General features: G+C 39.0%; 1 protein-coding gene across 6 annotated transcripts in view; it reads right to left on the reverse strand.

Moving 5' to 3' along the window:
* Nucleotides 1–2,724, reverse strand: part of PRKCZ (protein kinase C zeta) — a 71,424-nt gene extending 68,700 nt beyond the window's left edge. Inside the window, exons 1-2 of one of the 6 annotated variants that reach the window (XM_075773242.1) lie at nt 2,017–2,724; nt 532–740 (exon numbers count right to left, since the gene is read on the reverse strand). In XM_075773242.1, the coding sequence (XP_075629357.1) occupies nt 532–602 (71 nt within the window). In that variant the 5' untranslated portion in view covers nt 603–740; nt 2,017–2,724. Of the gene's footprint in view, nt 1–531; nt 1,890–1,953 lie in introns of those variants that run through there. The other 5 variants (XM_075773239.1, XM_075773241.1, XM_075773240.1 and 2 more) reach the window with 5 other exon arrangements.
* Nucleotides 2,725–15,887: the final 13,163 nt, after the last annotated feature.

Here is a 15,887-nt window from a genome sequence, read left to right on the forward strand (position 1 = left end):
ACTGGAAAAGGACTCATATTCACCATTACATGTTTTGTCCTGGGGGCACACAGTCACAAACTGACATCTGTAAGTGGCAACCTGTTCTTCATAGTCTCCTACTAATTTCAGCAGTAACTTGTAACTTACTTCATTATGTAAGATTTATCATATCTTTATAATAAAAGTAGATAGAAAATGTAATAACTGCACCCGGATGCAAGAGATGGATCTATACCTGTCTGCAGCCACAAACACTTCTAACAAAACAGAAATCAATAACCTACCAACCCAGAATAAGTATATGCTTGTTTTGCACATTTCCAGCCAATCCAAGAGTAGAATAAACTATCAACCGTTTTCCACAATCAGCATGGTGCAGGTGAGTCTGAATGGTATTTTAATGGCCCAGAAGTTTACCTGCCTGATCTGACAATTACAAAACCACCAACGCCCTGGTTACTCTATCACTAGGTCAGACTATGAACTCCTGCTCAGTATGTTTCAAAATTAGACAGGACACAATACAAAGGAGAGAACATACTGACTTACCCACTATAGTGTGTTTTTACTCTGATGAAGTCTTTGTTCAAATCAATTTTTGAGCCCATTCTGCTAGGCATGGTCTGTATTTAACAGGCTAAATGAAGTTATAAATATATAAAAATAAATTCATTCAAGACATATAACTCATTTAATTCTGAAGTGAACAGCTTCATATGCTAAATGTGCGTTTCTCCTCCAGATGATTTTCAATCCAGCTGCATAGAGAGAAAACCAGAATACAGATGAATATACACACACTCTACTAAACAAATGAGTTGTGCCAAATTTTATAAACACAAATAGCTTTACATAGAACAGTAAAAAATCAAAAGGAAAGTTCACAGGACCACTGACCCACACAGAAATCAAGTATCAGTTAAAAATACCCTGTACAATTCAGTTTCACAGAAATATCCCAAGAGTTTGAGGATGTTTACTTCAGAGAAATCTTTACTTACTCATCAACACAGCTTCTGGCTCTTCTCTTCTAGAGAGTATTGTAATTCAGAATAGTTTTTATATACATGGAAGACTGCCAACAGTTAATGTTGGTGACAAATTTACGCAAGAAAAACAGAAGAGGAACTCTAAGGGACAACTTACATTACCTTTATGACTGGAGACTGAAAAACATCCTGTTGATTCAAAATCACTACCACCTTCCTTATACACATATTCGGAGAGCTCCCTAATGCCACTGTCTGGGGAAAGCAGGGCCACAGGTACCAGAGAGAGACTCCAGAATTCCCCTCCCGACCTTCCCTCTCCCGTGGGGTTAGGAGGAACACGCAGCCCCTTCCTGTCCAGAGAAACAACGCCAGTGGGGAGCGGTAAGGAGGCGACAAGGTCGCACCGGTACTTCGTTGCCTGCTGCCGCGCTCCGTGCCGGGACGGTGGGGACAGCGGGCTGAGCGCGCCCTTCCCGGCCTCCCCACCCTGCGGGACTTCGCCTCTGGAACTGCCCCTTCCTCCTACCTGCTCCGACTGAGCGAGGTCCCACCCCAGAGACCGAGGCCCCACAGGTCCCGCTTCCCGCCTACTTGGCGACCCCTCAGAGAGCAGCGGACACCCCAGACCTGAGGGGACGCTCCCTGCCCCGGGCCCGCGTGCTGAGCTACACCTCCACGGCCTGAAGTTGCTCAAAGTCCCGCGAAGAAGTTTAGAATCGGACTTCGACTGCCCGCCGCCCTCCCTGCTGGCGGGTCCCCGGAGAAGAACGACAGCAGCGTTCGGCGGGGAAGGCAGCGCGCAGAGGCGGAAGCCGCCGGTTCCCCCCTCAGCCACCGAGCCGCCTCACCACCCCTCGCCCGCCAGCTCTAGTAGCAACGGCGCCACAGCACCGAACATGGCGGACTAAGAAGGTTAGCGCTCGCAGCCAATAGAACACCACCTACACTACCTGTCAGCCAATAGCATGCTCCGACTCACCTGGAGCCAATCTCCAAAAGGATCCCGCCCACCAGCGACCAATCATAGGCCGGGAACCGTTACCTGGGCAGTAGGAGCGTTTCAGCCAATCAAAAGCGAGCGAGGAAGCGGCAGGAGAACACCTGCAGCCAATCAGAAAAGCAAGCGGTAAGCCCGCCGCTGCCGCGAGGGTGGCAGGTTACGGGTGAGGTGACAGGTGCGAAGGGCACTGACAGGCCGCCCGCCTCGCTGCCCGAGCGGGGCTGCTGCCGCCATTCGCCTTGGCCTCGTCGGAGAGTTTCGGTGCCTTGCCATGCCTGTGCAGCGCCTCCGCGCTCCGAGACGTGGTAGCGCCGTGGCGGAGGGAGGCCCCAAGCTTGAGAGGAGAGGAGGGTGCGACCGTTACCGCGCTGTGGGGGCAGCGAGCTTAAGCTTCTGCCCTCCTCGGAGCCCTCTGGAAAGGTAGTGACTTGTCCCGACTGCCGCAGGCCTCTGGCTCCCCGGTGTGGCCTTGGCGGGAGGAGCAGGGTAGCTTGGGTGGCAGCAGCGATCTCCCCTGGGCTCCCCTGCGAGCGGTGGCCCGCGCCGGGCAGGCGACAGTGGGCGCGGGGCCGCCACGGGGCTGGGCCGGGGCGGTGCTGAGGCGAGGGGCGGAGCGGAGCCCGGGAGCAGCGGCGGCTGCCGCCCTGGGAGTCCTGCGGGGTGGCCTGGCGGAGGACGGGGTCTTTTCTCGCTCGCTGCCTCTCCAAAAAAACCCACCACCCCACCCTCAAAAAAACCAACAAACCAAACAAAAAAAAAGCAAAAAAACCCCCACTCCCCCAAAACAAATACACTGCCAGTACGCACCCCCCCCCCCCGACCCAATGGCCTGGTGCCACACCCGAATCTGTCAGAATTGCTTCCTGGGAAAGCTCACTTCCACAGGAGAATGATCTCCCAGTGAGTGTAAAGATAGCGTCCGACCATAAAAGGTTTCGTTCAAAACTGTTAAAGCAGGAAAACCGAGGCCAAGATAATAAAGAGAAAATAAAATAACAAAGATAAACAATATTAGACTTCAGAGTGGCCAGATCAGAGGGAAAAGAGAAAAAAAACAGAGTATGTTGTAGCAGTGTTGTTGAATTAACCACAATTTCACAAGAGCAAGTCTGTGAAATTATTAATGCCCTTAGCTTTATAAAGTTGTTTTTGTTGGATTTTTTTTTCTAACGAAACTTTGATCTTTTGATTTCAAACTGTGAATCAGCTGTGATTGAAGCAAAGCCTTCTCCTGTGTAAACGCCTGTTCTTCAGATGAAGGCGTGGGATAGTTAACTCAGAGAGTCCTCTAGTGGAAATGCTGCTTATACTGGTCAAACAGCTATTTTTCTTGTATATCTTAAAACGATTTTCCAAGCAAATAAGCTATCCAAGCAAAAGGTTTGCCTTGGGGCTTTTGTTGATCTATTTAGATCTGTCATTGGGCAACTGTAACCCACCACATTTGAAAAATAAACCAAACCAAGGTGTCACAACTATTAGATTTTTTTGACTACCTGGAGTTGAGCAATCAACAAGTTGAGCAAACCATTGAAAATGAAAAAAAAATAAAAATCGATCCTTAGTCTCCTGCTATTACCTGGTGTACACCTACATCAACTTCTTTTTAGACACCATTTAGCACTTTCACAATATCTTTATAGGGGTTTGAGGGTGTGTATATGTTGGTGAGTTTGTATCACTGCAGCCCTGAGCCTTCTTTTGGTGTTTCTACAGTCTTCCAAAATACAGAGAAATAATAGTTACCTACTAGTTTAGGTAGCAGTAAAGTGGCAAATCTTATTCCCATCAGTCTAGATGTTTCCTCAGAAACCAAGCAAATGCACCAAATGGTTTCATTTATCAGTCTTTAATCTGAATTATTTGTGTATCCACTGTTAATTTTATCTTAGTGGGAACTGTCAATATAGTTTCAAAATAGGCCCTTAAATCTTCATGTGTTCCAGATTTCCTCTGCTTAAAATGGAGAACATTATGTAAGATATGTCTACAAACAACTCTTTCAGGGCAAGCTAGACTTTGATCCCCCTGTCATGTCAATTAGACAACTTCAGCTCCTTGAGTTGTTAGTTTGGAAGATAAAAGGTAGTGCAGTTCTTCAAAACCGTGATTTGATGTTTTGTGTGTTTTATTGTTGTTATTTTTTCCTAGCACAACTTACTGAGGACAAAAGATCAGGTACATTTTCAGTGCCTGAAGAAAATCTCAACAATAACACTTTTACATCTTGCAGAGATACGTTGTAGTTGATCACTTAGTGCTAATGCTGTTATTTTAGAAGTCTTATTTTGAGTTGATTTGTATTCTTGTATTATAAGACTGTTTAAACACTTCAATTTCTTAATAGATTCTTCCCACTTCTGGGCAGATGGCATTTTTTGGAGAGGACGTCAGCTTTGCTCTGTGCATTAGCTAACAAGGTTGTAGCTGGTTTGAAAACACAACATATTGTATGATGATTGTTTCTGGCATATTGTTTTTGAAACACAATCAACTTATGTTGTGTTAGAGCTGTAAATCCTGAGTGTATTCCCAAGATATTTTTTTTTTTTTCTTTCTAGATGGCAGTGCATTGCACTTTTATGTTCTACTAAACCATCCTCAGCTTAATAAAAGGTTGTAATATTGCTCTCCACTATACTTTTGAAGAGCTGACAGATTCCTACAGGTAATTTATTTTATTTTAAATGAGATATTTATTGCATTTAAACTTTTAGTTCTTTTTTTAATTATTATTCTCTCTTGATGTCAGATCTTTTACTCTGAAGAGCAGACTATGAACTGATCTGTTTGAGAAAGAAAAAGCTTTAAAAAAGGTTTTTTTCAAGTATTTCAGTTCTGTTTTGAAAATAAGTCCCATCATATCCAGAACAACCAAATGGGAGTTTCCCATTCTTGCATTCCTTTCTCTATATGATGAGCATTAGCAAATCACAAATCTCTGTCACATGATCTAAAAGAATTTTTTGAAGAGGTGGGCTAATAGTGATTTCCTTACCAGTATTGGTAATTAAGTTCTGTAAGAAAGAAGAAAGAGTTCCTTCCTGCTGGAAATACTCATGCAGATTTGCTTTTCTATTTTGTTTTTTTTTTTTAAAAGTCAGTGTGGCTTCTTAGCAACCAGGATCAATAGCAGTCAATATTAACCAGGAGCTGCTGAAGTCTAGTGTAAGTTATCTTAAGGAGGACCTACTTAATTTGCAGAGACTTCTTAGTGAAATGTATCAGAATCTCAGGTTCTATGTTAGCTTGTGTTATTATCACCTCATCTACAGTGGCGTTACTCCTGTTTGTACAGACATGGCCATGGCGATAATCTGGCTCCACATTCAACCTCAGTGTCCAATTGTGCCACAGATTTACAGTGGCAGTGGAGAACAGCGATTTGCTAAGGAATCTAGAGTTGGTATTTCAACTGCTGCAGCGTAGCAGTCTGATGTTACCTCATGATTGAATTGTCTTTTTGACTAAAAGTTATGAACATCCAGAGTGTTGGTTTTTGAACTTAATGTCTCCTCCATTATTTCATTGTACTATTGTCTCTGACAGTAACTTTGAAGCTGTATTGATTTAAGCATGTATATCTGCACAGTTCCAGCAGATGGCAAGATATTCCTAGGCAACTGTCTCTGGGAAACACAGTTGTATATACAATGCTTATAAGTGCTAGTTCTTCATTTTAATGCTACAGGCTGTTCAGAACTGCTCTTTAAAAATTAGTTTAAAGGGAAAAAAATGATTTGGGGTTAATGATAGCATTAATCTGAAGTACTACTTCAGGCATCAGATACTTGCATTAACGTCTATTAATCTCACTCCAGTGCAAGGTTTTTCTAGCTGTATTTTCCTTTTTAAGTTTCTAAAAAACATTTGCTACGTAATGGGTTTGGAAACTCTTAGACTACGCAGTACAACTGTTTAGTGCCTTTAACAAGAATGTAGTAAGCTCCCTTATCTCCTTTTTAAGTTGGTATCTTGAAAGAAACAGGCTGTATTTGCGTAGGAAAACTGCATTGTAGGGATATACAATGCTGTATATGCTATATATGCTGTCTTGGGCCATTATTCAGAGAATAAGTTGTCCTGCATGATTTAAAAAATTAAGTACCTAAATACCTCACTGAATCCACAGAATGAAACCAAAATAATTTATTCCAGGCTTCACATGAAGAAAGTAGTGTCTTTTAACCTTTTCGGTAAAAGGAATAATATTCCAAAATCTCTCAGAGCATTTTCTCTACATGTACCACTCAAAAGAAACAACTAATTGTCAAATATAATTTTATACACTAGAGCCAGGAGGAAATGAGAATATTTCTGGATTGAAAAGTTATCTAGCTTGGTGAATACTGTAAAAATAATTTGATATTGCAGATATAGTACTTTTAACTAGTATTTTGGCACAAATATCTACAAAACCAGGAGAAAAAACTAACAATGTACAAATTTTTTCTGTTTGTTTGGTTTTTGTTGCGTTGTGTTTTTTTTAAGGTCAGAAGGAACCATTTTCTCTTCAAGCTGGACTTCAGCATAACCAAGAGATGGAAACAAATTTTATCTTGTCATCTTTATTCATCCTGCCTAAAATCTGTAAGTAATGCGTGTTTTTGGAAGGTACCTACTGCATCTGAAACTGATTGTGTGTATTGAATTTTATTATATTTTAACTCATGTGCCTATTGTGCATTTGCCTCTTTCTGATCTACCGATAGATGCATTTGTCTGATGGAAAAGCATTTTAACTTTTCCAAATAGCTCCAACCTCCCCTTGCAAATAATCTCAGCAGTTCTTTTTCACATTCTGATGTACAGATCTGTTTGAGTGCTTGTGCTTTATATTAACCTATTGTTATTCTGCCAGCAACAGCTGCTGCGGAAAGAAAGAAAAAAGGAGTATCCTAATGCTTACCCATTCATACTATGTGCTTCCACTTGTACAAGTTGGTATTGTAAAGAAAAGTACAGTTCCAAAAAAAGTACGTCTGTGAATCCAGGCTTCAAACAATGGGAGAGAGATTTAAAGATGGTACTGGGTGTTTTGGTTGCATAAAAGAAACCTTAGCCAATGTATAGTCATTAAAAAGACTGGTTTTGCTTAGTAGAATGCAGTAAGCCATGTTTTGTATTTCAGCACGTGAAGTTCATGCAGTTGGGTTAGTAAACAAATATGGTGGCTTATTCTTGTGAACAGTACTTTTGATTAAAACAAGGTAAGTCACAAGTGCGGCAACTCTTTAAATATTTATGAAGCACTTATGTAACATCGGTATTGGGATATTTGCCATATTAAAATGTTCGTTTAATGGAGAAAGGGTTATAAAATCAGAAGAATGGTCTGAAACAAGATATCATATAAAAAATAATTTACAATCATCACAGAAAAGAAGATTTACTGACTAGCAAGGTTTATTTTTTCTGTAGCTCAGATCACAAAGTTGTTTTTGACTGATACTCTTGAATCCCAGCATTTGAGGAACCAAAGGATCTTGACTGAAAGGGATACTCACACTCACAAAGAGAATTTTTCAAGGAAACTTAACGATACACGTAAAAATCTGCTAGAATGCCTCAAGTTAGTTCAAAATTAGTTTTGCCAATGTACCATCAGATGATCGGTGTTTGACTAAAACAGGCAAGCTCATAGATTGTTCATTGTTGACATTTTCATGTTCAAGTGCTTTGTCTTCACCTTTAAGACTTAATTATACATGAGTTTAGAAAGTCTGTCCGATAACTGTTATCATCATGTATCCGAGATCCTAAAGGGAAAAAGCTCTGCTATTTAACCCAGTGAAGGCTACTGAGCTTAATGCTTAAGGTGCTATTGCTTAGCACTCATTCCAGGAGTAGGAGAAGTGCGGATTACCAAGAGCAACACTCCAGGTCTGCTGGTTAAGATGTGAGTGGGAGGCAAAGGCACTATTAGACTGAAAGCATAAGATGAACTATCAGTCGTAGCTAGGAGGCTCTTAGCTCACTGTCATTGCCACTTGATCTGTCTCATCTCCAGACCCCTATCTCTGGCTTACAAAAGGCTTTCCTTTGAAAGAAATATATCTCTTTAGAAACAAAGGTCAAAGGATACGTATTTGTTATGGTTCATTTTATTTCACAGGTGAGGAATTCAGCAGAGATGAAGACTCTGTCTTTGTGGTTTGGGAGCTATTGTTGCTATATTAATGTTTACATCTCCCCTTTCCACTGGTGTGAGAAACAGGGAGGAAAAAGCTCTCTGTTTTAATTTTGATAGTTCAATGAACACATAAAGTTGTGTAATTAATTAAAGTGACTCAACTAGGACCTTCACTGCTTAAATGACTAAAACTACTGGGAATGTTCCTACTGCTGAAGGTTGTTGAAGAATCATTGCACTACATGGACTCCTCACAGAACAGATTATGTACAAAGTTCTTCTTACAAATTTAGCTAGAAAGGTGTAGAGTGCTGGGTGGCAGGACTCGCAGATTTTCCTACCTTTTCTTTGCTGAAATTACTTTTTATTTAACTGCTATAGCCACAAAGTACTTGTGTATTTCTGACAAGGTTGACTGAAAAAAAATCCTTCTCCTTTTCTCTCTCTTAAATGCTTCAATTAAGACATCATTATGACAACTAGTTCTTAAAGACAGTTATTGAGAAAAAAAGGGGGGGGCAATTGGTAGTTTTACGTCAGTAGAAGGAGAAAACAGGTATCCCATTATTACTTGAATTAGTAACTTAAGATCTTCAGCTACATTAGGACCTGTCAACTTTCGAAAGTTTTAAGATTTCAGACTATGAACTTAACAGATAAATGGAGAGAGACGGCTACTATCTCCAAATAAACGTGAAATGTGAGTAACCAGTTCTGTGTCACTCTAGAATGAAAATGCATCTCCATAGAATGTCATCTTTAGCAGATCAAACCAGCAACATGTGCAGACATGCAGGCTGCTCTTCAGCCTACTTACTCTTTTTTTTTTTTTTTTTTTTTTTTTTTGCTAAGCAAGAAACAAGCTATTGTTTCTGTTGAAATCAATGGCAGTGAAATAATTTAATCCAGTGGAAATTAATTTGGGCCAAATGCCACTAAGTTTGGATAAAAATAATAAGGCATTAATATATTTCTACATAAACTGGAGTAAAGCATATATCCTACATAACATCAGAAATCACCATGGTAATTCTTTGCAGATTTTCTTGCTGGATTGAATATTAGTGTTTTTCTAGCCCATGTTAAAATAGACAAAATGAATAATGTTTCAAGACTATTTTAAGTCAACACCTCCCTTACTTGTCTTTCTTATATAAGATAGAAGCACCCAGAAGCTAACTCACTTTTGTTGACACCGCATTAGCCAGGAGGATAAAGAATTCTATGGGTAGCCCAGGAGATGTATGTTTAAAAGCAAATAAAACCAAACCCCTATGCTTCTGTGTTTATTTTTTTCAGGATATTTAAACAACCTGTTTCTGTAGAAACACAATTTTTGCTCGTTTTCCTTTTGTATGTGTTCACCAGCACACAATACACTGTAAATCATAGGGGCTCCTTTCTTCTTGCTGCATAACCCAGTCCTAATCTTTTAGAAAGCAACAATCCCTCTTCTGAAAGATAACAGTGAAAGAAACTATGGAGGAAAGAAAATGGATGCTTCTACCATTGAAGACATGCAATTGTCAATTCAGAGGATAGAAGAAAACAGTGAAAATTTTAAACAAGACTTAACCCTGAGGACCAAGTGTTCACCTCGGTTCCTCAAGAGTCCTCTTTTTATTGCTTTCCCCCGACCAGACTTAGTAGTGCTGTCCTAAATTCTCATTATTGGTCCAGCCAGCATTCAGTTTGATTGAAAGACAGGCATTCTTAGATCAAAATATTCCACATTCAAGAAGCGTCTGATGGATCCTTCAATAAGCATGCACAGAACCGCCATTGTAGGCAATCTGACAATAATCACAGCTGATATATTAAATCATATATTAAAGTATAGGTTCAATTTTAAAATACTATATGCCCTATCATTTATAAACATATATAGATGCCTCTTTTATATATATGCACAAACGAGCTTGCATATGTAAAAGTTGCACACACAACCTGGAAAGATGACGGTAGAATAATCTTAAATATATCTATGAAAGCGTAGTAAGTTTAAGATGTACAGAAATAGATCTTTTGTGTTTGTCTAACTCTGAAAGAAATGTAGCAATAAAGGAAGAACAGTCTGGATGGAGTATTATACCAGATGTTTTACAGATTACTCTGTATTTCACCACTCAATCTTTATTTAATCTTAAGACTGTAGTAATTGTAATAGTGGAATAGCTCAATGGCCTATATATTATTTTGCTACTTCCGGCTATGTCTGTTCCACATTCCTACCCCTTAAGACTGGCCAATTATTTATTGTAATGTAAAGAAAAATGTTCCCCCTACCCCATCTGATAACCCAATGCATGAAAATTGAGAATTTGGTGATATTTGTGCTAGCAAAGGTAATTCCCGGTGCTCTTGTTCAGATTACTTGCTCAGTAGTAACTGATGCAAACCTGTATTTGTTAGTAACTAACTATCTAGTGAAATAGAAGTATTGCAAGAGTTAAAGAAAGGGATAAATTTCCAGAGGTTGGATTCCTTTCACAGCTGTTAAATTTCCAAAGCTATTCTGGATTCAACTCCATCTGACCAATTTGCTGATTTGCTTACTTACACAGTAGGGATATGCAATTTATTTCTGCTACTCCCTTGCCAGTTGAGTTTTTATAGTTGTTGGGATAAGTATTATCTCTCAAAAATATCTTAAAAATCCCAATAGGCTAGGAACTGTAATACTAGTTGGGACCTTTTGTAATAAATAATTGTATTATCTACTATTAGTTACATGGTAGGAGCCTGATCCCACTGCCTCTTTAAGTGCTAGTCTTTCCACTGAAGTTATGGATCCTGTGAACATGAACTTTGGAGCTTGTGACTCTCAGGTCTTGAAAGACTGGTTTTCCTTACCTTTATTTATTCTTACATCAAGTAGTTAAAAAAACAACAAACCCCCCAACCCCTCATCTATTTGCAATAAAGTAAACTGAGCCAACAAATTAAGGAATGTAACTGTAGAGTTAACTTCCTATTTAATAAAATACCCCATCCTAATGCAAAGGAGGCATAGAAGGCAATATTTTGTTTATGAAAGTTCCCAAGGAGGGAAGATAATTGTTCTCTATTGGTTAATGTTTCATGGTTGCTACAGGGATATAAAAACTGTTTAAAAGCTATCAGGAAATAAAGAATGCACAGTCAGTTTCATAATATAAATATTTGTTTACATCCCCTTTCCCTTAATGCATCTGTAGGACACTATCAGAAATCCTCTTCTTCTCAGGTGAAATCTGGACTAGTTGCAGGGCTAATTATTGTTGAAAAACTTAAGTTTCAAGGCCTGAAAAATATTTGTTACCCATTTCAAATATTCTTTAGCTTTCTGAGCACCTTTCCCCTTACTATCTTAAAATATCCCAATTAAGCATTTAAAGAGGTCTATAAAGATAAGTTAAAATATTTTTGGTAAATCCCCTCATGGTAATTTCATAGGCTTCATCTACAGAAGGAAGTTCTATCATTATCTTGGGTGCTTTTTTCTGTGTGAGCTGAAATGACAGTACTGACAAAAGGAGCTTGTGAAACTAATTTGGTTAAATCACTACAACTTTTTTTTTGTGCAGATGAGGCCTACAAATATAAAAGCATTTTTCTTTGGCTTGTAATATTGTCTGCCTTTGCCCCACTTGAGAACACAAGGAGCGATGCTTTTAAGTGCTGAGCATCACTGATCTCAGTAAAACATGCACAAACTCAGCAACTCCGTGACAGGCTTTATACCAAAAGGTGGAGATTGGACACTGGGCTAGAGGCACTTTTTGTTCAGTGGAATTAAGCCTATGTATTGGTTGGTCCTAAATCTAGAGTGATCTAAAGACGCCAGATACCTCAGAAATAAGGGATATTTGGATTTCTTTTTTTGGACCAATCTTTTTGCGGAACAGTGAACTCCCAATAGCATCTGATTAGTTCTGTTGGTGCTATATTTTCTGACAGCCTGGGCTTGACTGTCTTCTCAGATTTGTTTTTACGGTGCAGGACTTAGTAAAAGGAATAGCCATGACATAAAGCTGGTATAAAGAGAGAACAGATCCCTAATGCATTATGTAACGATGGGCTTAGATCCTCAAATTCACTTCATTTAAGACACAAGCTATAAAGGCAGAAAGAGACAGTGCCTTTCTCATTTCAGCTACCAAATCCATCCAAATAGACATGTGCATTGCCAAATTTTTATTCAATTTTCATTAAGAAGAATTAGCTATATATGTTTATAACATATATTGCATGCAGTATTATAATAACATCAAACAAGCTTTCAACCATTGCAAGTGTTTTAAGCTGCTGTAATAAAGAGGGCATGAGGGAGTTGCTTCAGATTTTTTTTTAATGACAATATTCTCAGAAACTTTCAGTCAGCTTTTTGTTATCTATTCTGCTACATGGACAAATGTGCAGGGGTGCTCTTTTCCTCCTAATGTGAAGTGCTTTCTTAGGTTAATGACTTTTGAGTATTTAAAATCAGAGCAATCGTTTTAAGTGTTTTGTTGTACCAACTGTAGAAGCCTCATTGAGTTAAATTGGTTTCGCTACATTATCTGTTGGATTAGAAAACTGGTTAAGAACTGATGTGAGAGCTTTTACTTTAACTTGGATAAATGCTTTCATTTTTACCCAGAAACAGGACAGATATTTCTGTATATTGACCTCATAATAGTGCTGTCACGACCAGCATTACTTTCAAACAAATCATGCGGTATCTTGCTCTTCTTCTTCTTTCTGATTCTTTTTAACCTCTTGAGGCAGCAACAGCTATTTTTTTAACATAAATACCACAGTCTGCATAAGTGCCCCACAGAAAGCACTCATGAATACAGAATGGTACTTTCTCTCCTGTTGTCAAGGCCAAAGTAGAGTTTTACAAGCCCTTGGGCACTGAATAGGCAGGATTTCATTATGGGATGAAATCTCTGAGGTTATTTTGATTTTCCTTCTAATGCATTTTATCTTCCAGTTCAATAGTTGGAATGTCTATTTTGTCCGTTTATAGAAGCTCCAATTTCTGTATACTTACATTTTATTAACACCTCACATTTAGAATGACTGCATTAACACATAGCCCACTCTTTTTCTCACAGACACGCCAGTCTATAGAGCACTACTCTAAATTGCTGAAAGGAATACAAATGCTTTCAGGTACAGCACAGAAAAAGTGCCTTCTGATCTGTCACATACTTTTTTTTTTCTTCCCCTCTCCTTGATGCTAGTACAACCCATCCAAAGACAGCATTCAACTGACATCAAATTTAGTTTATTTCTGCTTATTAAGGGCATCATGAAATTAGAGTTGAATAAAGCATTTACTTTAGACATTAATACATGTAAAGTATTAATGTCTGATGATTTTTTCCTTAAAAGGGTTTGAATGGCATCTGACTTCTATTTCTGGCTCTAGAAACATATTTAAGAAAATCCCACTCTTCATGATGGAGGTGTTTTGTTTTGTGCTACTCATGCAAGTGCAGTAACAGTAGCTGAAACACCTGTTCTGCCCTCTGAGTCACCTTGTTCCTGGAATGGACACAATTGCCATATGTATGCTCACAGTGTGCATTTCTGACTGCCTGCGATGTTTTGAGAGGTTTTTTTCCTCTTATGCCTCTGTCTACAACATTGTCTAGCATTCTTGCTTAGGGTGTTTTGAGGAGAAGATTGCTGCCACCTTTTACTTTGATCAATCACAACTGAGCTGTGCACGTTGAAGATCTGCAGTCAAACTACAGAAAAAATCATTGAATAAATCTTTTGAAGAAATCAGCAGGGCATGCAGCCTGTGACTGTCTCCCAGATGGAGAAGCAACTAATTTTGTCCAGTAACCCCATGTGATTACTCAGTTGGCTTCAGTGTAAGGAGTTATGTCAGGTGCACAATTACAAACTATTACTGCTGAAATAATTAGATTAGACACTGCCTTTATAATATCTGCAGCTGCCCTCTTGCTAATTACTCTAAATAACCAGCCACTGCACACTAGAGGGACTAGGTCAGTGCTTTGTTCTCTGCTTTTTAATAACTTTAATTCCAAAATCATGGATTATCTTGTGATTTACACTCTACAGGAACTTGTGGTGAGTATTTCTTCAGCTGGATTTAGTCAATAATTTCACTCTTAGCAGTAGATACTGACCCTGACAGACAATGTGATAACTAATAGCTAGAGAAACCAGAGGGATACAAAAAGGTTAGACTCTGCCTTCACAGCAGTAGTTAATCTACTGATTTTTAAAACAAAGATTATTTGTGATTTATGAAAGTGTAACAGAGAAGAATAAGGCACTATGGCCTTTCTAAAGGGTGTAGTACTGTTGTGGTGATACTGTTCAGAGTGCTGTGCAGAATATTTCAGACTTGCCTACCATCTTGCCTTGCCTATGAAAGTGCATCATCCAAGAGTTACATTTAAACTTCTGATGCTTCTGAGACCAGACAAGAATTAGATCAGGTATAAATTGGAAAAGCTGAGTTTTAAGCTGAAAGGAAAGGTAGAAAGGGGAGTTAAGGTATGTCAAGGACCTGACACAGAATCATGGAAAAAGCAACAACTTAGTAAGGAAAAGGCATTGTAAAGTCATGTTTCTGCTGGTTTTATTCCACTCTGCACTTAATCATTATGTAAAACCGTAAGAATGATTCAGAAGAGAGCAGAAGAGCTTGATTTTGCTTTGGAAGAAAGTCATTATAACAAAAAACACACTTAGAAAAAAAAAAAGGTGTATTTCTGTAATGTAGCATTTCATCAACATCAGGAACAAACACTAAGAAAAATAAAATGGAAAGAGAAGCAGAAGGGAAAAGAGGAGCCTGATTACCTGCATGTACTGAAGGAGATGCAGAATTTCATTAGCTTTCTGGATAAGGTTAAAGTTGAGTGATACTTTGCTTTAATTCAATATGTGAGAGTCTCAGAAACTATGGTAAATAGCACCACATAAGTACTAGTTGGATGCACTTACCTAGTTGGAGGATAAGAGTTTCTGTCTCTCCTGAAGGGTTTTCTTCTGTAAAACTCAAAGATATAGGAAAGAAATCAGTATCATTATATCAATTTTGCAGATGATGCAGTGAAATGACTTAACTAAGATTCCCCACCTAGTCAGTGGCAAGATCTTGGAGCAGAATCCAGGTGTCTCAGTCCAGGGCTAGACTGGTGGGAACTTTGATGTCAGTTTGTGCTTTCCCACACACTGTTGGCAAATAGTTTTTCTGTTATAACAGAAACTAAAGATTGAGGTGAACCTAAGCCTGACTTATGATGGGAGCGTATTTTCTATTATAGCTCAGTTCAGGATTGGTTTTTTTTGCTTCAGAGCATTCTCTTACTTCAGTGATACTGAACAAATCTTATTTTAAGTTGTAAATCTGTGTTAAAATGCTCTATCTTTCAGTGCTGGTCATATGAAATCAAACATATGTCACAGATAACTGAGGCAGGAGGAATATGCGCACACTCCACCATGATTAAATGCTTGTTTCATCCTTCTTGCAACTAGTAATCATGAGCCACTATGTTCAAGATCCTCATCTTCAAAGCCCAATGCTGCTCTTCTCTTATCTACATCTTTTGGCTTAATCTCGCACCTCCCCATGCTCCCTTCCATCGTAGCTTTCAGCCACTCGCTTTGCTTCCTTCATTCCCTCCCCCTCTCATTTCGTATTTTCTTTTGTGTCAGTCTCTATATTTGAAATAACCTCTCACTTTCAAGGCAAAAAACCCTCAAGAAAATTTTCCCTTTTGAAATATCCTACGTTGGTTTCCTACACTAACAATATTTCAGT

The sequence above is a fragment of the Balearica regulorum genome, chromosome 21, assembly GCF_011004875.1.
Source record: "Balearica regulorum gibbericeps isolate bBalReg1 chromosome 21, bBalReg1.pri, whole genome shotgun sequence".
Lineage (NCBI taxonomy): Eukaryota > Metazoa > Chordata > Aves > Gruiformes > Gruidae > Balearica > Balearica regulorum.